The following is a 24,110-nucleotide window of genomic DNA, read 5'->3' as shown; positions in this document are numbered from 1 at the left end:
ATAGAATCTCATGTATCTCAAAAAGCTTGTTAAAGTCTGCTGAAGCTTTCCTTATGTTCAATTTGTACCATACCTGCTCTTGTATCTGCAAGCATGGTAGACCAATGGGAAATCAGGAAAGAACTTTGATTTGTTTCATTTAGTGGTACAATTGGATTGGCGGGCTGATTACTCAAGTAAATTGCAGAATTTTAACGCCAATCATTTATCGTGTCCCTTTTCTAAGTCTTATGTTAAACAGTAACTGCAAAGTGGGTGTGTGTCTAAGCAAAAAAAAAAAGAAGATGTTTCCATGCTACTAAGTGGCTACAAAACTGTCTCTGCATATGCCCAGATTTTCAATGAACCCTGTTTATCATTCTCAGGTACAAGTGGGATCCAAGTAAAACTTCTGACGAACTTGTTTAGCCTTGGTGTGTCCAACCAATGGTGCCTGCATCAGTATCATGTTGATTTCGATCCAGCTTTCACCTCCAGAGCTCTGAAAACTGCCTTGCTCTACAGTCATGAGGACATCCTCGGGAAAGCCAGGGCTTTTGACGGTGCCACTCTCTTCCTGCCTCGTAAGCTGCAAAATAAAGTAAGACATTTTTTCCCCTCTATTTCAATAGTAAGCTATACTAAGGTCTCTGTTAAAAAAAACAAAAAAAAAAAAAACAGCTCTCTGCCGTGAATATTGATCACATATCATATTTCACTTTATTTAGACGAAGGCCGGAGAATCCCTTTTAAGGCTTGTAGTTTATGGGGTTCATCCTTGTTTTAGCTACTTTACTCTATCAGTTAGTCTCGTCCTCCCTTTTTAATCTCCTGTGCACCGATCTGATGGCACACAGAGCTGCTCCACCTGACTTGCTTTGTTTTATGTAAATTGTAATATAGGACTTAGATTGGTTCAGGGTAGCATTAGGGTGACTTAGGGGAGTTTGGTTTAATGGGTAGAATTCCAGTGAAACTAAATCAAACTAATAATGAGAATCTGGTTTTAATTTGGCTGTTTGTAAATAGTTGAGTTTACAAACACACACATATATAGATGTGTCTCGTTGTAACAGCTAACCACATAGAAGCTGAATGGAAGCGAAGAAAATATTTAGCTTTATTTTAGTTTGTCCTTTTCAAATAGTCGGATGGGTTTCACACAGCAGACTATTGTTTAAAAAAAACAAATTGGACAAACGGAAAGCCCTTTCGCTTCCATTTGGCGTTTGATGAGTGGAACCTTTATTGACTTTTCAGAACCTTTGGATCGTTTTTATCTTATTTAATTAGATATCCCTAGAATCTAAACTATTCTCTACTACAGGAAATGTGTGACTGTATTTTTAGGAATCAGAAGTGGCCACATAATGCATAGATTAATGTGTTTATAGATAGTTTATTCTGTATAGGGTACACTTTTATTTAAAAAGTGTATTGTGCAAACACACACTGCTGGACTCTATAGGTTTACGTGTATATTGCTGATGTTGAGGATTTCATTTTAGGTTACAGAGTTTTCCAGTACTACCAAAAATGGGGAACTTGTAAAAATAACGGTCACGCTGACAAATAAACTGCCACCAGGCTCGCCAGTCTGCATTCAGTTTTTCAACATTATCCTCAAGAAGTAAGTTTGTGTAATTTACTTATTTGGTTTAGTTATTAAATATGTTGCCATTACTTTTTTTTTTTGGTTTACATGAAAGTTTAGTCCACGTGAAATGGCAGTGCTAATTAGGCCTTGTTTGTCTAAAGCTAACAGACTAACAAAACGAGTTGGTACAAAGCCCATTTATACATACACTCATGTGTCAATAAGAAGTTTATGTTTCCAAATCCTGTATTGGGCAGAGGGTGATGGCAGTACATTATCCCTTTTAATTCTCAGTTTGACAGTGCATTCTACTTTTGGAACTTCCTCTACCTTAGAAATTGCTGTGAATTTAACAAATCTAAATATTCTTAAATGTATCAACTGACTGACAATGGCTTTATAACAGAGCACGGGATCTAAAGCAGATTGACAATGACAATAATAAAATAATATTACTCAGACCCTCATAAAATACACTTTCGTATTGGAACTTTGTTTGTTCTGCTGTTCTGAATGCATTTTGAGGTTTTTTTTTTTCTCATAGTCTTTCTCATTAGTTTAAAAATGATATTAAGGCCCTTTGTCACTTTTAACCTTGATATAATTTGTTCATGTATTTTTCTAGGATTCTTAAGAGTCTTTCCATGTACCAGGTTGGACGGAACTACTATAGTCCGTCAGATCCAGTGGATATTCCACAGCACAGGTATTATAGATTTATAACGGTCAAACAAACAACTGCTCCAGGCTAATAACAGTGACAATATAGAGACTTGAATTTTTATACAATAGTATTGTCTGTTATTTTAGTATTATGAAAGATAGATCAAATAGAACCTAGTGAAGATATAGGTGAAGATGTTATAGTATATAATTCCACATTCAATGTTCCTACACAAATTGTAAGAAATGTATTTATCAGAATACTTTTTTTGGATTAAAAACTAACAGGACGGCAGAGGTCAGATATTTTGAAATTTTTGAAGTGGGCTATCTATTGATTCACACCTGCATCCTCTTCTCTGTTTCATATTATATTTTAGCATACTCAGGTAATGTTAAGTTAAGTTAAGTAAATAAAGAAAGCACATATTTTTCTGAAAAATTACTCGCTATGGGTGGCAAGTCACAGGCTGAGAGTGTCATCTAATACTTTCAGCGGCTTGGGGGATTTAAGTGTGTAACTGTTCAAAAATGGTTTAACCTGGTTATTTTTTCTTTTTCTTCTGTCAATCAATTTGTATTGAGTAGACTTAGCATGTACAAACAAAAAAGTGCTGTATCATAGCATTTGAGTAGGATAACACAAGTAAGATAAGGCTAATTATACAGTTATTTCTGGAGTGCAGAGTAGTATACAGGCTTTAGCAATGACTTAAAACATAACATTTTAGACCCCTAGATCCTAGACCCCATGCACAAAAAAACCCTCTCACACCTCCTGTCTATATCTCTCCTCCTTCTTCTAGCAGCTGGTGATGTTTCTCCCCAACCCAGGGCCCTTCACCTAATCTGCAGACACTAAGACAACCAGAAACCACTTAAACCTCACAACAATACCCTGCCCTTTACCCTCATTTGCCAACATTCAATGTGCACTCTGGAACGCCCGTTCTGTCTGCAGCAAAACAGCCTTTTCATCTCAAACTCACTCACACTACTAGCACTCACAGAGACCTGGCTTTCCCCCTCTGATAGTGCTACTCCTGCCTCTTTATGTTTTAGTGGGCTACAATTCTCCCACACTCCCAGACCCAACAACTGTAATCCTTCTCTCCCATCAATGTACCTTTCAACCAAAGGTACTTTACCTCCTTTGAAGTTCACGCGGGCCGCCTATTTAAACCCAATCCTCTAAGAATTGCTGTCATCTACCGCCCCCACTGGACATTTAGTACTTTTCTTCCTGGTTACCTCAATTCCTCTCATCTGGCACTCATTCCCTTATACTTGGGGATTTCAATATCCCAATCAACAACCCCAACTGAACTGATGCCTCTCGTCTGCTCTCTGTAACCTCCTCCCTCGGCCTTACGCAATGGTCTAATTCAGCAACCCATACAGCGGGAAACACTCTTGATCTTGCCTTCACCAACCTCTGTACCACCTCTAATCTCTCCAATATTCCTTTTCCTCTATCTGATCACCATCTGCTGACTTTTGACATCTGCATACCCAAGACTCAACTGACATCACCCTCGGCACATCAATATCACAGAAAACTCCAATGTCTTGACCTAGAGCGCTTCTCCACTAACCTCCAAACTCTCTTTTTACCTATCTCAAACCTCACCTGCCCTAGCTCTGCAATCTCTGTCTACAATTCCACCCTCTCCTCTCAATTAGACATCATGGCAACTCCTATACTTAAACGCAGCAAGTGCACCCAACTACAAACGTGGCACACCAAGCTGACTCAATACTTCCAAAAATACTCCAGTACTGTGGAACGCTGCTGGAGAAAGTCTCACTCTACATCTGACTTTCTCCACTATAAATTTATGCTGCGCACTTACAGCTTGGTTCTTTCCTCTAAAATAGTAAATTGCTTCAATACCCATATAACCACACTCTCCCGTGAACCCAAACGACTCTTTCACACTTTTAACTCTCTTCATCGTCCTGTTGCTTCTCCTCCTCCTACTGACTTAACCGCCACAAACTTTGCAACTCACTTCACTGACAAGATCTCTACAATCAAGGACCAAGAGATCTCTAACCTCTCTCCTTCCCCTTACAATACTTCCCCCAACCACCATCCCTCCACTGTTCTACGTTCATTTGCACCCGCTACAGTGGAAGAGGTTTCTGATCTACTCCAGTCCTCCCGCCCCACCACCTGCTCCCTTGATCCTATTCCCTCGTATCTCATGCGTACTCAGTCTCCTTCCCTTCCCTTCCCTAAAATTCTCAATCTCTCTCTCTCATCTGGCATATTTCCATTACCCTTCAAACATGCGACTGTAACCCCGATTCTTAAAAAGCCCAATCTTGACCCTAACTTCCCGTCCAAATACCGCCCTATCGCTACTTCCTTTTGCATCCAAGATCCTCATCCTCAGACTTCATCGAGTCCAATTCTCTGCTTTGTGGAAACAGCTCTGACCAACGTATCAAACGATCTACTCGTTGCAAAATCTCATGGTCACTACTTTCCGCTGCTTTTGATACTGTTAATCATCAACAGCTTCTTCTCATCGTCTGTAATCTCGGTCTACAAGATATTGCTCTCTCCTGGTTCTCCTACTACCTCACCCAGCGCTCTGTTAGTGTTTCTTTCTCTGGCTCTGCCTCTTCCTCCCAACCTCTCTCTGTTGGTGTCTCCTACTGATCTCGATCTACACTGCCTCCCTTGGTAAACTCATCAACTCCTTTGGCTTCTAATATCACTTCTATGCAAATGACACGCAAATCTATCTGTCCTCCCCTGATCTCTCTCCGCCCCTCTTGATTAGTGTGTCTGACTGCCTCTCTGCTATTTCTAACTGGATGGCTGCCCACTTCCTTAAACTCAACTTGTTCAAAACAGAACTTCTTGTCTTTCCTCCTTCAAGTGTTGCTACTCCTGTCTCTGTCTCCCTCCACGTTAATGGTGCTACCATCATCTGCCTAGGTGTTCTCCTTGACTCCGACCTCTCCTTCACCCCTCATGTCCAGTCGATCGCCAGATCCTGCCACTTCCATCTCAAAAACATTGCGGGCATCCGTCTCTACTTAACGCCAGATGCGGCTAAGGTGCTGGTCCATGCCACTGTCCTCTCTTGCCTTGACTACTGCAATCCGCTTCTCTGTGGTCTTACATGCTCCCAACTTGCCCTAATGCAGTCTATAATGAATGCGGCGGCAAGGCTCATCTTGTCCGCCCGCACCTCCCATGCCTCACCCCTAAGTCAGTCCCTACATTGGCTTCCTGTAAGATATAGGGCTTGTGACGAAGTGCCCTTCGCCACTTTGTCCTGGAGAGGCCTGCTTGCCTGCCTCCTCCCCTGCGACTATGGCCCCTGGGAGATTGTACCCTTTTAAACCAGCATTTGGGCTTATGGACTTTTATTGGACTGTGTATGGCCCTTTAAGAACCGTATGTGGGCACATTGTGACTTTGGTGAACAATGCCCCTTTAAGACTATGGCCCCTGGAAGATATTGCCTGTTAAAGACTATTTTAGCAGATTGGATTTTAAAAGACTCTTGCTGCTGAAGTGCCGAAGGAGTCAAAGTGGCCGCCATTCGACAAGCGAACACGTGGCGGCGGCCATCTTTGTTCATTCGAACTAGGTCAGCGGTATGTGTAGCCAAATCGATGGAACTAAAATCGGCTACACATTTCAACGAACACCGCTGACCCTTACCTTCTCCTACACTCCGTTTTCAGCTACAGAGACTAAGTCTCGTTTTGCAGTCTGAACTCACTGCTATACTAAGCTAAATGCACGAACGGCCCTGTGTAAAAAAGATTGACCGCACAGCCCAAATCTATGGAACTGTTTTGGGCATGCAGGGCCCGCAATGGAAAGATGTGTGACAGGCCTAATTGTCCCTGTGTAAGTAGGTGCAGGATCCCATTGTGGTGACAATATGTGCCTAGTGATTGTGGCTGAGTTCCCTCAACCGGCCTGTACAGGAGCCATCACCCAAACTCTACCGTCCTGAATCTGAAAACAGTCCAAGGGGCTTCTCCTGATGGGCCTCAGTCAAACGGTGACTCTACCGCAGTGCCCTCCAAGGACGTGGGCGGCGTGTGGGGGATCTCTCCCAGTTAACTATCTGCCCCCAAAGATTTGTCTGCTGGGAACTTGTTTACGCTCCGAGGGTGTCGGCTTGCGGTCTGTGCTTTAGAGAAAGGCAAGCATGTTGTTTCTGACCTGTGAGCTGGGCATGGTTGCATGCGTGGCCTACAGCCCTTCTCCTATTTCAAGGGTAGTGCAATGTTTACAGCGGTGCATCGTAGCAGCTTGGCCCAAGATTGTAAGCTCATTAAACTTCTGCACAAACAAATCTGCCTGCATGGGTAACAACGTGGATCTGCTCGGAGAGGCTTGTTTTGCTGCCATTTTTAACAACAGAGCTCTGGACTCTGGGTGTCAGGTAAGTCCTGGATATTTCCTCTATTCAGCCTCGGAACCCCTTAGTGGGGTCTGGGATAACTCGCCCTGGTCCAAATGGGGTGGGGGCGTGGGGGAGCGGTCAGTAACCCATGTTAGGAAACCGGTGTGTGGGGGCTGGGCAAAATAGCAGGGCGGCGTGACAAAATTACAAATTGTTTCTTTTGTTTTTCTAGAACGTATCATTATGAAACTATGACATTGATCTATTTTCTCACTTTTGTCTTATTAAATTTAACTTGAGAAACAGCTATACTGTTTTTTATCTTTTTTTTTTCCCCATAAAAGTCACTTTTAGTTTTGAAGATAAAAAAATGCTTGAGAGTAGTCATTCCTTATCACCCATCGGAAGGATGAACTATAGTGCTTGATAATGAGCTCTTAAAAACAGTTCTATTAGCTCATACCTACACTCGGTTCTTCTGAGCTTTAACCTACACTATGATTCTTTGAGTGTATTCCATTCTGCATTTATGACGATTGTTTCATCACTTGATATTGTTTTTAATAAAAATGATTTTACACAAATAAAAGCTACAATTGTTCTCCTATCCCACCCACACCACTAAATATCCAATAGGCAACGAAAAAATAGTATTAGTATGTGAGAGGGATCTAGGTGATGTAGAATTATTTAAAAATCTTTATTGCACCTATATTGAATTATTGTACTAACTCCATTTTAATCTCACATAACCTCACATTATGACAGACCCTCCATTTTGTCTACATTACATGACAGAATTTCCTAACAGCATTTAGTATAATGAATAGAGACTGTATTTTCTATAAAGACATGACTAACCCCGGAATTGCTGAATCTCCTGTAATTTGCAACATAGTATAATCTGAAGGCCATGAGAACACTGTACTAATGAAATGTTCTATTCATAAAAAGAACCCTGAGCCTGATCACGAGTCTGACATCACTAACTACCCAAAATGGCTAGTCGCCAGATTCCCCCTCCCATCGAGTAAAGACGACATCCCATGATGGGAGGGTGCCCCACTAGTCACTCAAAACCCTGAGCCAATTAATAATATTGATGGGTGGACATTGGCATAGCCACTTAACATTTAATCCAATTAATGATGTTTATTTGTTATTATCTGATATTCAATGATGATGTCATTTTGGTCTTATAAGGGCCTGCAAGCCTGTTTTTTGCCCAGATGCCATTAAATTTTCTGAAGTGCTTTTAACCTGAACTCCATGTGTCAGTGTGAACTTACTTCTGCGTATACGCAATTTAATCATCTCAGATTTGGACAGGAACAGATAGACATTTAAACATATTTGTTTATTTCTAAATGAATCTACATCATAGGTAATTTCTAGCAGAGGTCATTCATAAAATAAAATACGGTCAGGGAATGTGGAGTTCAATTTTGTAGCTGAAAAAGCTAAAGTGATATATATATATATATATATAGAGGAGGTCAATACGGTGGGACAAATACCAATTAGCATTGTATGATGGACTGCAACCTGATGGATCTGAGCAGTATCATTGACATGCAGCTTTTCAGGTAGGAATTTGGAAAGTGCAGAGAATGTTGATGAAATGCAAGCAGATATCTTGAGTTTATATAGTTAGTGACATTTTGTGGTGAGGTTTGTGTACAGCAATACACTTTCTTCTATTCTTGTGTAAAAAAAAAATCATTTTTGCCAGACTGATGCTGTGGCCAGGGTTTGTTGTCTCCATAATGAAGCTTGAGAATCAAGTCGTAATGAGCGCAGATGTCAGCCACAAGGTTCTCCGCAATGAAACCGTTCTCGATTTAATGAATGGATTGTTCTCACGAGTTCCCCATGAGCGATTCACTGACGCCTGTGAGAAAGAGGTCCTGGGACAAGTTGTGTTAACCAGGTATTACCAGTGCTTCAACAGAAAATTAGATGGAAAAAAAATGTTCAACACAGTGGCTTCACGTGTATCTTTAGAATTAACTAACTGCTTCAGAGATAACATAGGTCTATCGTTACAAGTTATATTCAGAGTTGACTGCTTTATCTTATGTTTTTAGATACAACAATAAAACATACCGAGTTGATGACTTTGACTGGTCTACCAACCCAACACACACGTTTAAGAAAAAGGATGGCTCAGAGATTTCATATATCGACTATTACAAACAGGTACACACAATTCTTTCCCCCACATGATAAGTATAGCAGCTATGCATAGAGTCAAGAGCAAGGTTCCTATGTGATACAATTAGGTCAATGCATGTACAATATTAGTGTTGGATGTCCCTAAGACGTGTCCCTTAACATGTCCCTAAGATTTGTAGTGATAGCTTATTATTCTATAATTAGGTGATAATGGTAATTCGTAAGGTGTGAGTTGGCATGAGTTAGTGAAGGGACTGTCCTTGTCCTTGGCACATTTCACTACCCTTCCTCATTATTTATTTATTTATTTATTATTGCCATTTATATAGCGCCAACAGATTCCGTAGCGCTTTACAATATTATGAGAGGGGGATTTAACTATAAATAGGACAATTACAAATAAACTTACAGGAACAATAGGTTGAAGAGGACCCTGCTCAAACGAGCTTACATTCTATAGGAGGTGGGGTGTAAAACACATTAGGACAGGAATTTACAATCAAATAAGGTGGGCTGCCCTTTAGGAGAGGGCAAGAGAGGTAAGAGGTAAGGGTTAGTCTTGGAGGCCATAAGCTTTCCTAAAGAGATGGGTTTTAAGGCACTTCTTAAAAGATGCAAGACTAGGGGAGAGTCTGATGGCGGTAGGCAGGCTATTCCATAGGAAGGGAGCCGCCCGCGAGAAGTCCTGCAAGCGCGAGTTGGCCGTACGAGTGCGGACAACGGACAGGAGGTGGTCACGGGCAGAACGGAGAGACCGAGAAGGGACATACCTATGGATCTGTGAGGAGATATAAGAGGGGCTAGAGTTGTTCAGTGCTTTATAGGTGTGAGTTAGTACCTTGAATTGACTCCTATAGCATACAGGAAGCCAATGTAAGGACTGGCAGAGGGGTGAGGTGTGAGAGAAACGACTAGAGAGGAAAATCAATCTAGCAGCAGCATTCATTACGGACTGTAAGGGTGCAGTACGGCTATTGGGGAGACCAATCAGGAGAGGGTTACAATAATCCATGCGGGAAATTACTAGAGCATGGACAAGCTCCTTGGTAGTATCTGGTGCAAGAAAGGGGCGGATGCGGGCTATGTTTTTAAGATGGAATCTACAGGATTTGGCAACATGCTGGATGTGAGGCTCAAAGGTGAGACCAGAGTCAAGTATGACGCCAAGACAGCGCGCTTGCAAGGATGGACTGATGTTGGTACCACAAACTTGAAGGGAGAGCGAAAGAGGAGGATCAGTATTAGGAGGAGGAAAGACAAGGAGCTCAGTTTTTGAGAGATTGAGTTTCAGAAAGCGGGAGGACATCCAGTCAGAGATGGAAGAAAGGCAAGCAGTGACACGTTGCAGGACGGCAGGGGAGAGGTCCGGGGAGGAGAGATATAGCTGGGTGTCATCAGCGTACAGGTGGTAGTGAAATCCAAAAGAGGTAATAAGTTTGCCAAGAGAGGCAGTATAAAGAGAAAATAGAAGGGGACCAAGGACGGAGCCTTGGGGAACTCCAACTGAGACAGGGCAAGGGGAGGAGGTATCATTAGAAAAGGAGACACTGAATGAGCGTTGGGAGAGATAAGAGGAAAACCATGAGAGGACAGAGTCACAGAGACCAAGCGATTGAAGAGTTTGAAGAAGGAGAGCATGATCAACGGTGTCAAAGGCCGCTGAGAGGTCAAGAAGAATTAGTATGGAGTAGTGGCCTTTGGATTTAGCTGCGATTAGGTCGTTAGTAACTTTGATAAGGGCAGTCTCTGTAGAGTGGAGAGGGCGGAAGCCAGATTGAAGAGGGTCAAGGAGAGAGTTGGAATTGAGGAAATGAGACACACGGGTAAAGACAAGTCTTTCCAGAAGCTTTGAGGAAAAAGGGAGCAGGGATATGGGACGGTAGTTAGAGGGGGTGGATGGGTCGAGGGATGTTTTTTTTAGTATAGGTACTACAGTGGCATGTTTAAGGTCAGCAGGAACGATGCCAGAGGAGAGCGAGCAGTTGAAGATGTGTGTTAGAGAAGGCACGAGACAAGTGGAGAGAGATCTAATAAGGTGAGATGGGACAGGATCGAGCGGGCAAGTGGTGGGGCGAGAGGAGCAAAGAAGAGCAGCCACCTCTTGGTCAGTAGCTGGGGAGAATGTCTGAAGGGTAGGAAAGGCATGATCTATGTGTGATTGAGAAACAGAAAGGCAAGGAGGGGAGAATTCTTTCCTTAGCTGTTCAATCTTGTCAGTGAAGTAACATGCGAAGTTATCAGCAGTAAGGTTAGTTTTGGGGGTGGCCACAGCAGGGCGAAGAAGAGAATTAAAGGTGTGAAAGAGACGCCTGGGGTTGCGGGAACATGAACTAATGAGAGTGGAAAAATAGGACTGTTTGGCAAGGGCAAGGGCTGCACTGTATGAACACAATATGAATCTATAATGGAGAAAGTCTGATTGTGTACGAGACTTCCTCCAGGAGCGTTCAGCACAACGGGAGCATCTTTGCAGGTAGCGCGTTGATTTAGTATGCCATGGTTGGGGGCGGGTCCTCCTCGAGGTGCTTGTTTGGAGTGGCGCTGCAGTGTTCAAGGCAGATGTAAGAGTAGAGTTATATATGGAGATGGCCTGTGAGATGGTAGAGTCTAATTCTCACCAGTACTTATGTAGTTATTTCACCATGTCACACTTTCAACATTAGACATGTCATCATTATCTCATTAGAACTGTAAGAGTTCATGAAGTGGATTAATGTTTCTAATTATTACAAACACTGGTCACTGTTTGAGTGCAATTTCTAAAAACTGTGTTCATTTCATATATTGCTAAAGATTTTTGATGTACATAGCTCTTTTTGAAATTATATGGGCAAATAAAGCACTGATCCAAAACATTTGTGTCAAAGAACAAAAGCTAGAGAACAGCTCAAATTAAAGTTAAAGCGGTCACTTTCTTGCAGTTGACAGCTTTAAATGAAACATTGAAAATCACCTATAATGTGTGTTAGCTTTTTTCAAGATATGTGCCTTTTAAAAAAAAATAAACATTTTTTTTATAATAATGGAAGGAGAAACACTGGGGAGATTTATAAAAGTTTTGTAGACAAAGCCAGGGCAGAGATTGCAAATAAAGAGGAGAAATGGTAACTTTAATTTTTTCCTCTTCTCTGTATACTTTCTATGCTGACGCCACTTATAACAATGATCGACAGGGAGCTAAGATGGAGGCGCCTAGTTGGAAAATAAAGGAGTGTAAATTTCTACATTTAAAGGGACACTATAGTCACCAAAACAACGTTAGATTAATGAGGCAGTTTTAGAGTATTGATCATGGCCCTGAATTCTCAATTCACTGTAATTAAGGAGTTAAATCACGTTTGCTTTGTTTATGCAGTCCTAGCCACACCTCCTCTGGCTGTAACTCACACAGCCTGCATACAAATAAAACGGTTTAATTTTCAATCAGATGTAACTTACTTTAAACATTTTTTATCTGCTGCTATGTAATTTGATCTTTAATTATATGTAGGAAGCTCCTGCAGGATCGAATAAGCTACTAACAGAGCAGGAGATAGCACATTCTAAATTAAACAGAAATAAAGGAAGTGTAGACATTATATGACTCTTTACAGGAAGTGTTTAGGAAGGTTGTGTAAGTGACATGCAGGAAGGCGTGACTAGGGCTGAATAAACAAAGTGATTTACCTTCTAAATGGCAGATAATTGAGCAGTGAGACTGCAGGGGCATGATCTATACACCAAATTGCTTCATTAAGCTAAGGTTGTTTTGGTGACTATAGTGTCCCTTTAATTTTATTATTAGACCTTACAGTACATAACAAATGCATATGTGTTGACTTTTGGGATAAGTAAATATAATATTAAAAAATTCTGGGAAGTGACACTTCCCCTTTAATGACCTCACCTGATCAGTTCCGCATGAATATATATTCTTTATTCAACCTCTAAAATATTCTGGTAAATGAAATGTATTTTACTTGTTACTAAGCCTTGTTTTAAGGAACGCAGTCATTTTGTTTGACCTCATAGTGTAGTAACAATATTAAACATAAACAATTAAATCACACTGTTGAGGATGACAAAATTTTTACCCTGATATAAAAATAATAGCTTCTTTGGAAAAAATATATTTTTGCTTGAAAACTTAATATGTTATGACTAACGCTGTGCACCTTTTTTTTCATTTGTTTATATACCAATTTCAAGACTTTATCTAGCATGACGTGGTTATCTTTCAGAAAAATAGAGGTGACACAGGAGAAGGGTTTCAGAACTCCTGGAAATCACACAATTACAAATAACACGTCACAGTTTTGTTCTTCATGATGTTTCATTGTTTAGACATTGGAAAATTGAAATAAGTTATTTTAAGGTGACATTCTTTCACACCCGGAAAAGTCTCTAAGAAAAATAGAAAAAAAAAAGGAAACGTTGCCTGCATGAGTATGTAAACTGTGTGCTGTTAAAGCTCTTTTTTACAGCTGACTTAATAAGTACATAATTAATAATTGGCCTCCACGTGTAAACCATTACTGTTAATGCTACATTTTCAGCACATAAAGATTACTGTTAAAGGATTATTTGGCAGACTGTAGATTTGAAGAAAAATTAATCCCAAGAGATTTTTTAAAGATGTTAGAGACAAGATAATACATTGGTAGGAAAATTGTACAAATTAATATTTAAAATAGTAAGAAATGCCACCATGCAGCAAGCTAGATATGTAGTTTTTGGGTGTTTGAGGATCCTGCACTGTATCGAAGATCTAAGTCATTCTTCATGGAATCCCTCATTCAAAATCACCACTTCTAAATCGATTTCCTGTTACAGCAATATAACCTGTCCCTGACGGACCTGCATCAGCCCATGTTGGTGAGCACTCTGAAGATGAAGAAGACTGACACCTCCGACACTCCACGAGCTGTTCACCTGCTTCCAGAATTCTGCTACTTAACTGGTAAGTACAACATCCTGAGAGAACAGCACACCAGGGACACCCTGTAATGCCTGTACCTCCACCAGAAATGGAATAGTTCTGTATCGGCCTGTTCAGTAGGGAAAAAGGGGGGGTTATTGTAATTTCAGTTCAGGTGTTACCTTTCTACTGAAGATAGTACAGCTAGCTAGCAAAAAACTTAAATCATAAAATGCATTAAACCTCAATTTGTGTTTTTCATGAAGGAATCTAATTGCAGTGGGGTTTGACGCTCTCACTACAGCACATTGCAGCTATATTGCAGTGAGAGAGGCGAGAGATGGGGGGAAAAAAGAATGTAGGAAAAAAGAGATTGGGAAAAAAAAAATACATTAGCCAATGAATTGTTCAGAGTATTCCGTTGACGCATATGGAATAAAAACATCAATCACATGTGTATGTTTTTACAGTGACATTTTTGAGACAGAGGTCATAAGAAATGAACTTTTCAAAAACTGCTGGGCCATATTAACACAACACACAGGTGGACTTTTCTTAAATAATGAATGTTTTTTTAAGTAGTCTGTTTGCTTTATGGGCGATGTCCGGAGTGATATGTTAGTTGTTAAATTTCACATGATTTATTGCAAATAATAAGTAAGTATAAGTAATTTTACTTACAAAACATGTGCTGTGCGAGTAAAAATTTATAGATTGAAATAGGTAACTAATATATAATCATTTCCCGTTCCTTTGCTGTTATCAGTCTTAAAAGAGACTAACAAAACTAAGTTAAAGTTTACTCTGGGATAACGTCCTCTGAGTATGGGACAGTAACTGATCTGTCTGCCATAGTGTGCTTAAATTTACGATCATTGCTCTCTCACTCTCTGAGATGTGCTAATAGGCTTTAGAAGCCGGTTGTCAGTGAAAATGCCTTACCTTTTAGTAGGGCAATGGTATGCTGGGGAGCAATTTTGTTAAAGCATTTGGTAACTTCTGAGGTTATTGCGCTGCCTTGGTTCAGCAACCGTCCCTATTGGCAGCCTAATGATGGCGAGAAAGAGGACACATATCTTTCCAAATTGTCATTTGAAATCCCATGTATTGCCAAGTAAAGGATAAGGGTTCATTTCTGTCTTAATCAATGGGGGAACATTTTGCTTAATCACTGGACAGAATGTGATTGAGTGAGGGAGCAAGCTTATCACAGTGTAGCTGAATTCATTACTTCAACTCATTTCCATTTAGTGTTTGCACCTTGATGGCATTTTACTGGTAGATTAGTAAATAAATCCAAAAATAGTGTAGTCTGAGTATTAAAAAAAATAAAATAAAAATAAGTAAATAAAATATATATGCATACTTGAATCATTTTGAAAAAGTCATACTATTCATTTTTCTTTTTTTTTTCCCTCTTCTCTTAAACGGAAGGGAGACCTCTTATTGTTCTGATGTATGCATAGTTCTTCCTTTCCTTGGCTCTTTTTTTTTTTTTAATTCTTTATTTTTCTTGTGCCTTTGATCATATAACAGAGAGGCCTGTGGCACCACGACAGCATGTACAGGCGTTACAATGGCATACATAGTCATGGCATAAATTAACCGCACATTTAAAAAAAAAAAAAAAGTTTTTAAAGATAAAACAGGCTAGTAACATATTAAGGTTCTTAAACATACTGAGTCTAGGCTAGCTTTGCTTGTCTAGTGTGTGGGTCACGATAGGGTCATCCAGCTTATTACGATAAACATGCTATGGTCCCAACATATATAGTAGCGATTAGAGATGCTTAAACATTGCCTAACTGGCGGAAAATATGATCTCGTTATCTACAAGCATAGCCTTAAACCAGCGGCATATTGTAGTTTGCTGGGCAAGCAATATATACAGGCTTATTTAGTTACTTCACAGGACCAACTACTTGCATCATGTGCTACCGCAGGCTATAGGAAGCTCACTTAGTCTCCATAAGCTGAGATACTATAAACGTACAAAGTCAGTATGCAAAATCAACAGTGATAGAAAATAAGTAACCACCAAGAGAGGATGCCGTATAAGATCCTCTAACCAGTCTCAACTGCTCCCGTGTTACCGGAAGGAACTTTCAAGGACTCTGCCCGTTTCTGTCAGCTGATGCCACACATAGACCAGAATCGGTAAGGCAGCTTGGTACCGAGCTCATCTTCCCTCCCCACTCTCTTCCGGGTTCTCTCCCTGGTGGGTCTTGGACGAGCTCTCCACCTGTTTCGTCCCCCGGGGTCCTGTCTTGCTGCATCTCGGCCAGCGTCGCAGCGGGCTTTGTGGGTGGCAGTGTGCAGGTTTGTACTTTGCTGGTCCTTCGTTTCTGGGACCGCTGAGTAAGGGGTAGGTCTGGGTTGCAGGGTCGTGGGTTTCCGCGTTCGGGGGGCCCGGCTCCATTTCCCGCTTGTTTGAGCTCCGGCTCTGCTTCAGTTTGGAGCTCACTCTGGATTTGTGAGGAGGATGCCATTGCAGGGTACGTCGGGTGGACGGGCGGATCCACGCCACCACCTCTCTCATTGCCATCCGGTAGGGTTGCCTTCGGGCTTTGAGCTTTGCCCAGAGATAGGTACCCAGCAAGTTTATGTCCCATGTGTGCTTTGGCGGTGCGATGCGTGGGTGCTTGGTCTTAGGCCGCGGCCGCGCCGCCATCTTGGTCGGGCCTTGTAAGCTTTGCCTGGTTGCTGACTTTGCCGCTTTGCCGCTAGCTGGATTCTCTCTTATAATTGCCGGGATGTTCCCCACCGGCAGGGGGGGGGGGGGAAGGGGGAGATAAGGTATTCCAGGGAGACCTTTAGCCGTGAGGACTGCCATGGCAAAGGGATTGGCCCCTCCCTCATTTCGCCCGGTCGGGTCCTCAGGAGGCCTCGGGTCGATCTCCGGTAAAAGATTGCCGCTTGCGGTCGGATCTTCTGTCGCTTGTTGCCGCTTAGGAAGATCACTGTTTCTGTAGCTGTTGTGCAGTCGATTATTAGGGCTTTTTTCATTAATTGTAGCTGAATATGGGCATTTTGCATCGGAGCCCAGGTATTGTGCGACCGCTCGGCGTGGCTGCCAGGCTCTGCCCCCCTTGGCTTTTATTTTATTACTATTACCCACAGCCTTTTAATTCTTTTTTTTTTTTTTTTTTTTTTTTTAAACATGGGCAGCAGATAATTACTACATTCAGTCATTTTGCATGCAAACTGTGAATGCGCGCACAAAACTTCTTTCCCCAATAAATCATCAATTTGTAATGAAGGGCCTGCTCTGTTGCAAAGCCAACTTAATGATTCATGTTCCAGGTTAGGTTGCTTTCTACTCCCTCAAATGAATAAAGCAAAAGTTATTTCTATGCTGTATTTATTTCCTAACATGTATTTCTTAAAACAGTAATAGCATTGATCCATAAATAATTTGGGAACAGTTACCAGGCTTGTCAGAGATAAGTAAGCAAAACTGACTGACGCATTGTCAATCCCAAATAAGTAATAGTTACACTCAGCTAGTAAGACCAGATTATTAACTGTTTGTTACGGTTGCCTCCAGGCTGGCTGGAAGTTGGACCGTAGAAAAGGATGCTCCTAGCGCTTACCCAAGGACCATCAGCACCGTAGCCACCATAAGCACTGCGAACTCCACGAACCACCGCTGCTGGGCTGGTATCTCGCCGTCTGCTCTGCGCCCTGGACCTACGACCAGGCTCCAGGTTCCAATAGGTGAACCTCTTCCTTCTGTAGAGCGAAGCAGGATCAGGAACAAGAGCTCTTACAAGAACTCAACAGCTAAGGGAGTATGAAGAGCATAGCAATCCCTGTAGTGATTATAGCTGTCCCCTACAAACATGAGTCGAGGCTGCAAGTTAGAGGGTCAGAAGAGGTCTGAGGTCTGGAACACCCAGCCTGGCTTTTATTGAGGTTACATGCAAATAGGACACTCTCAGGGGGAGGCATAAAATCACCAATCACACATCTGGTGCAGCCCACACATTTCCTCCCCTCAGATAAACAGTTAAACCAATTATTACCTACAGTAAAAATACAGTTTTTACACACACACTGTAACTTTATAACCATACATCCAATTTCAATAAAAGTTGCATATTCCGACTCAGCATACATCAAACATAAACACTTCCAAAAATCAGCCAAATCCCTCCAGTGGATCAAAAGTTAGCTGGAAGTCCTTTATGACCGACCGCAAGCACAATTCCCTGCCCAAAACAGTTCCATAGATTTGGGCTGTGCGGTCGGTCAATTTCATGCGAAAAAAACGACTAAGTCCCATTTCGAACGGGACTTAGTCTCTGGAGCTGCAAGTTCCGTATGGGAGAAGGTAAGGGTCAGCGGTGTTCGGCAGAATGTGTAGCCGATTTTAGTTCCACAGAATCTTTAGCATACACCGCTGACCGCATTCGAGGAAACCAAGATGGCTGCCGCCACGTGCAATTAACCGGCAGTAACCTCACAGCCTGGGAGGTAAATTGCCTGCACACTTTAGCTTCTGGGTGGTCCGCCTGTGTGGTACTCGGTTCAGTAAGCCCTATTTACTGAACCAAGTGGGAGAAAGCCAGGAACAAGTTATTTTAAAGGTCTGGGGACATAGTCTTAAAGGGGCATTGTTCAGCAAAGTCACAATATGTCCCCAGACGGTTCTTAAAGGGCCATACACACCCAATAAAAGTTAATACATTTTCAGGGGCACAATCTTCCAGGGGCCATAGTCATGAGGCAGGAGGCTGGCAAATAGGCTTCTCCACAATCCAGGGAAGCAGGGCAATTTTTCATTTAAAGGGCCAGTTACAAATAGCCATTTGTAACATATCTCCCCTTTTGGAGGGAGACTAACCAGGCACCTGACCTTCTGTCGGTCAGTGCCTAAGTTAGTCTCGCAGCCCACCCACAAATAAACATTAACAGCAAAGTAGCCCCCCCACAATAAATAGTACTGGCCTGTAGGTCCCAGGTTGTAGGGTAACAATGCAGCACCCGTTGCCTTCCTGGCGCAGCTGGGCAAATAGCTGGTGGTACTTGGGGGGCAGGGCCAGCTGCACTCTGCCCTGGTGCCAGCGCTTCTGCTGGGGTGGGGGGTTTGCAGGCCAGTCCTGTAACAAGGGGGTCTGTAGGGCAGAGGCCAGCGGCGCTCTGTCCTGATGCCAGCTCTTCCGCTGGGATAGCTGGCAGAATGTCAATCTCCGTGCAAGGGTCAAAGGGAGGGCAGAGGCCAACTGCACTCTGCCCAGCTGCCAGCTCTTCTGCTGGGGAAATTAGGGCATAGTCCTGCCCGGGGGCAAAGGGAACGTGGGGGTCAGTGGGGGTTAACATCTCCACTGTTAACCCTGGGCCCCAGTTAGGAGTTAGCTGAGGAGGGGGGAATTGGCTTACCTCCTCCTCCGAATACTCCTGCGGCCGTTGGGAAGGGAGGTCGATGCTCTCCGCGTCTTGTGGAACATGCTGCGGCTGGGGAGAGAGACCGGTTGTCTCCTCTCCCTGGAAGGCATACTCCGGCTGGGGAGGGAGGTCGATGCTCTCCCCTCCCTGTAGCTGGGTCTGCTGCTGGGGATCTGGGCCGCCTGCCCAGCATCCCTGTAGGGCCGGTAGAGAGACTGCGGTCCCATCTCCACCTGCCTGCTGTGGGTCCTCCCAGGACCAGTCTATGAGGCCTGCTGCCTCGGGTATCTCAGGTTGGGGTTGGGGAAGAAGACCGGTTGTCTCTTCTCTCTGCACGGTGCACTGCCGCTGGGGAGGGAGGTCGCTGCTCTCCTCTCCCTGTAACTCAGGCTGCCGCTGGGGAGGGAGGTCGTTGCTCTCCGCTCCCTGTAACTCACCCTGGGGTTGGGGATCTGGGCCGCCTGCCCAGCATCCTTGTAGGGCCGGTAGAGAGACTGCGGTCCCATCTCCACCTGCCATCAGAGGTTCCTCCCAGTATACCTCTACGATATCCTGCCAGCTGAAGGGCTCTCGACCTGGCTCTGCTGCTGTGCTCTCCTGGGGTACCTCTGGATGCTGTGGAGAAAGGGGACCGGTTGTCTCTTCCCGGGACCCATTGATGAGGTGCTGGTACTTCCACTCAAGGTCCCATTCGTTGGTGACTAGGTACCGCAGATCGGCCTCTAGGTTAATAGTTCTAGGGAGACCCAGCTTGTCTTCCCGGTCATCATACAGGTCCCAGAAGCGTGAATCTGTAGCCCTACCAAAGTCATCATCGTCTATATTCTCCCAGAATAGATCAGGGCCATCGTAATCCCCACACTCTGGGAATTCATACTCAGCCATCTCTGGAGCGAGCTGAGTTGCGTACCACTGTAGCGCCTGGTATGCGGTGTCGAGCCACAGTTCGTTGTATACTAGTTTCTCTAGTTTAGCTACCCACACTGGAAGGGGTTGTTTGCCCAGGAAGGGCATCCGCTCTGCCATTCGAGCCTGGATTTGCTGCTCTCGGCTGATACTACGATCTCCTCGCCAACGTTGAACTTCCTGTAGGACTTCTTCCCACAGCTCAAATCTGGCCTCATGTCTGTATCCACACATCTCCTCTTCTGAGACTTCCCCATCTCCCCAGGATAGGAAGCCATGCAATCTGTTGAGGAACCTCTCCTCCATTTCGGCTGCTGTGCACGGACTGGCTGGCTCCATGCTGCTCAAGGTAGGGACGCTGCGCAGTGGCTAGCGTTGCCCTCAATAACTCTCATACGATACCAGTGCTGTTGGGGTGCTGCTCCTTGCGCTAGGACGCCATCCCACCGCTGCCACCAAATGTTACGGTTGCCTCCAGGCTGGCTGGAAGTTGGACCGTAGAAAAGGATGCTCCTAGCGCTTACCCAAGGACCATCAGCACCGTAGCCACCATAAGCACTGCGAACTCCACGAACCACCGCTGCTGGGCTGGTATCTCGCCGTCTGCTCTGCGCCCTGGACCTACGACCAGGCTCCAGGTTCCAATAGGTGAACCTCTTCCTTCTGTAGAGCGAAGCAGGATCAGGAACAAGAGCTCTTACAAGAACTCAACAGCTAAGGGAGTATGAAGAGCATAGCAATCCCTGTAGTGATTATAGCTGTCCCCTACAAACATGAGTCGAGGCTGCAAGTTAGAGGGTCAGAAGAGGTCTGAGGTCTGGAACACCCAGCCTGGCTTTTATTGAGGTTACATGCAAATAGGACACTCTCAGGGGGAGGCATAAAATCACCAATCACACATCTGGTGCAGCCCACACATTTCCTCCCCTCAGATAAACAGTTAAACCAATTATTACCTACAGTAAAAATACAGTTTTTACACACACACTGTAACTTTATAACCATACATCCAATTTCAATAAAGTTGCATATTCAGTTGCATATTCCGACTCAGCATACATCAAACATAAACACTTCCAAAAATCAGCCAAATCCCTCCAGTGGATCAAAAGTTAGCTGGAAGTCCTTTATGACCGACCGCAAGCACAATTCCCTGCCCAAAACAGTTCCATAGATTTGGGCTGTGCGGTCGGTCAATTTCATGCGAAAAAAACGACTAAGTCCCATTTCGAACGGGACTTAGTCTCTGGAGCTGCAAGTTCCGTATGGGAGAAGGTAAGGGTCAGCGGTGTTCGGCAGAATGTGTAGCCGATTTTAGTTCCACAGAATCTTTAGCATACACCGCTGACCGCATTCGAGGAAACCAAGATGGCCGCCGCCACGTGCAATTAACCGGCAGTAACCTCACAGCCTGGGAGGTAAATTGCCTGCACACTTTAGCTTCTGGGTGGTCCGCCTGTGTGGTACTCGGTTCAGTAAGCCCTATTTACTGAACCAAGTGGGAGAAAGCCAGGAACAAGTTATTTTAAAGGTCTGGGGACATAGTCTTAAAGGGGCATTGTTCAGCAAAGTCACAATATGTCCCCAGACGGTTCTTAAAGGGCCATACACACCCAATAAAAGTTAATACATTTTCAGGGGCACAATCTTCCAGGGGCCATAGTCATGAGGCAGGAGGCTGGCAAATAGGCTTCTCCACAATCCAGGGAAGCAGGGCAATTTTTCATTTAAAGGGCCAGTTACAAATAGCCATTTGTAACATATCTCCCCTTTTGGAGGGAGACTAACCAGGCACCTGACCTTCTGTCGGTCAGTGCCTAAGTTAGTCTCGCAGCCCACCCACAAATAAACATTAACAGCAAAGTAGCCCCCCCACAATAAATAGTACTGGCCTGTAGGTCCCAGGTTGTAGGGTAACAATGCAGCACCCGTTGCCTTCCTGGCGCAGCTGGGCAAATAGCTGGTGGTACTTGGGGGGCAGGGGCCAGCTGCACTCTGCCCTGGTGCCAGCGCTTCTGCTGGGGTGGGGGGTTTGCAGGCCAGTCCTGTAACAAGGGGGTCTGTAGGGCAGAGGCCAGCGGCGCTCTGTCCTGATGCCAGCTCTTCCGGGGCATTGTTCAGCAAAGTCACAATATGTCCCCAGACGGTTCTTAAAGGGCCATACACACCCAATAAAAGTTAATACATTTTCAGGGGCACAATCTTCCAGGGGCCATAGTCATGAGGCAGGAGGCTGGCAAATAGGCTTCTCCACAATCCAGGGAAGCAGGGCAATTTTTCATTTAAAGGGCCAGTTACAAATAGCCATTTGTAACACTGTTCAAGGTAAAGATGCGGTTTGCTTTTATCGTTTGGGTGTAGTGCAATTATTATTAAGCAACTCAATTGTTCTCATTATACTTGACCTTTAAATATGAAAAGCTGAGTAGAGATAATGCATTTGGAGCAGTAATTTAAACTATCTCACAAACATGTTTACTTTCAGAAGAAATGTTTGGATGGAGAATTTAATATTTTTGAGAAAGCATTCTAGGCCCTTTGCTGTCACTTCTCTCTACCTTTTGTATCGGTCTGTTTATATCATATTGTTTTTTTCCTCAAGTGTTCAGCACTGTGGACTGTGTTGGCGCTTTATAAGTGTCAGTAATAGATAAGTTAATGTGGAACATGTGAAAAAGATGTTCAATTCGCATGAATGTCTGTTTTTGAGATGACCGATTTCAAGGGCAAGGTGATGAAAGAGTAATTTGACACATGGACAGCCCAAGGCAGCTGCTCAAATTTATGGACGTTAGTTATTTTACAGCACATACCCTGGCCTGCTGACTGCTTCTATAACCAAGAATGGTTTAGTTTGGAAGCCTTTGTTGCTTTTCCTTAAAGCCCACTTCCACTTCCTCCTTCACTGATCATGAAAGTAAGTTCCTCTCTCACTCCTCTCCAAATACCTCCACCCATAATCATGCCTCACTTGCACGTGTTAGCCAAATTGGAAGATACAAATGACAGAGATGGTCAAAGGTAAGACGCTCTGTTATTTTGTTGTGAGCTGAGATTAAATTGTGCTTTATTGTTGCCGAACCTCGATCTTTATTATGCTGCCCTCCACATCTCCTGACCATGGGCTATATCACTGAACTCTGACTTATGCCTGCCAATTGTGACTGACACCTGGAAAAGATAAGATCCCTAACCTGTATTGCCTTTTACTACCTAACCTCTAAACTAACTTTTTATTTTCAACAGTTAATCCTGCCTGGAAGCTAGCTACTGTTACTAGTATTTACAGCCTCAATCTGCCAAACTAAATTACTCATGAACTTTCTTTATCTGCCTGACATGCCAGATTGCTACTGCCTAATCACAGCTAGCCATGCTTTCTGCAAGGTGAATAACTCTGCATTAGAGTAATCTACTATAACACCTCTGTCAACAAAGCAGGATGTGATATGCCCTGGGTACCCATTGGAAATGGCTAAGGGAACTATTTGTGTCTGTCCTGCATTGTAATTTTCCTTCATGGAAAATGGAATCTACTTGGGCAGCATGCAATAAATGCCTATGATATCGCTGTGGTTCTGCGTCAAAAGATCTGGAGAGGATTCCAAGAAAGGGAATGACTGACCTCTGTCATCATGAAGGCCGCGTTAGGATACATAGATCCTCTGTTGAGCAGAAAGTCATACTGTCAGCTGTTTACATTTGGAGGGGGACTATTAGTTGAAACACTGTCAAGGTGGATGAGTTAAGAAACAGACCTGCTACTGGAGTGTAAAGCCTCATATGTATTGTCTAAGGGGCAAGCCTCCAGTGCTTGAGACTGCGGCCCAATTAATTTTTTTCTTCAGACAGTTTTGCTCTGCTTTCACCATAAACCTTCTCTCATCACATAGGTCCACAAACAAATTCAGTAGACTTGACAAGGTGAGCAGAATGCTGCTGCCCTTTATTTATTGCACTAAAAAGCACACTAAATTTATTTGAGAAGTCCTGTGCCATTTTTTTTACATTTTGGATTCTGTAGATGCAACAGTGCTGCGGGATCATGTACACTATACACTGGAAGTAGTTCAACCATAATGTTGTCTATCTTTTAGAATGCCTGAATCTTGTCCAGACATTT

The 24,110-nt window shown here is 43.5% G+C and overlaps 1 protein-coding gene across 1 annotated transcript in view; it reads left to right on the top strand.

The window, feature by feature from the left end:
* PIWIL4 (piwi like RNA-mediated gene silencing 4) overlaps positions 1-24,110 on the top strand; it is a 188,845-nt gene that overhangs the window by 92,780 nt on the left and 71,955 nt on the right. The window contains exons 5-10 of the mRNA XM_063430649.1: positions 366-580; positions 1,488-1,609; positions 2,202-2,282; positions 8,354-8,551; positions 8,709-8,820; positions 13,609-13,735. Coding sequence (XP_063286719.1) covers positions 366-580; positions 1,488-1,609; positions 2,202-2,282; positions 8,354-8,551; positions 8,709-8,820; positions 13,609-13,735 — 855 coding nt within the window. The remainder of the gene's footprint in view (positions 1-365; positions 581-1,487; positions 1,610-2,201; positions 2,283-8,353; positions 8,552-8,708; positions 8,821-13,608; positions 13,736-24,110) is intronic.

Source organism: Pelobates fuscus, chromosome 1 (genome assembly GCF_036172605.1).
Source record: "Pelobates fuscus isolate aPelFus1 chromosome 1, aPelFus1.pri, whole genome shotgun sequence".
In the NCBI taxonomy this organism is placed as follows: domain Eukaryota; kingdom Metazoa; phylum Chordata; class Amphibia; order Anura; family Pelobatidae; genus Pelobates; species Pelobates fuscus.
This window is presented reverse-complemented; position numbering and strand designations above follow the sequence as displayed.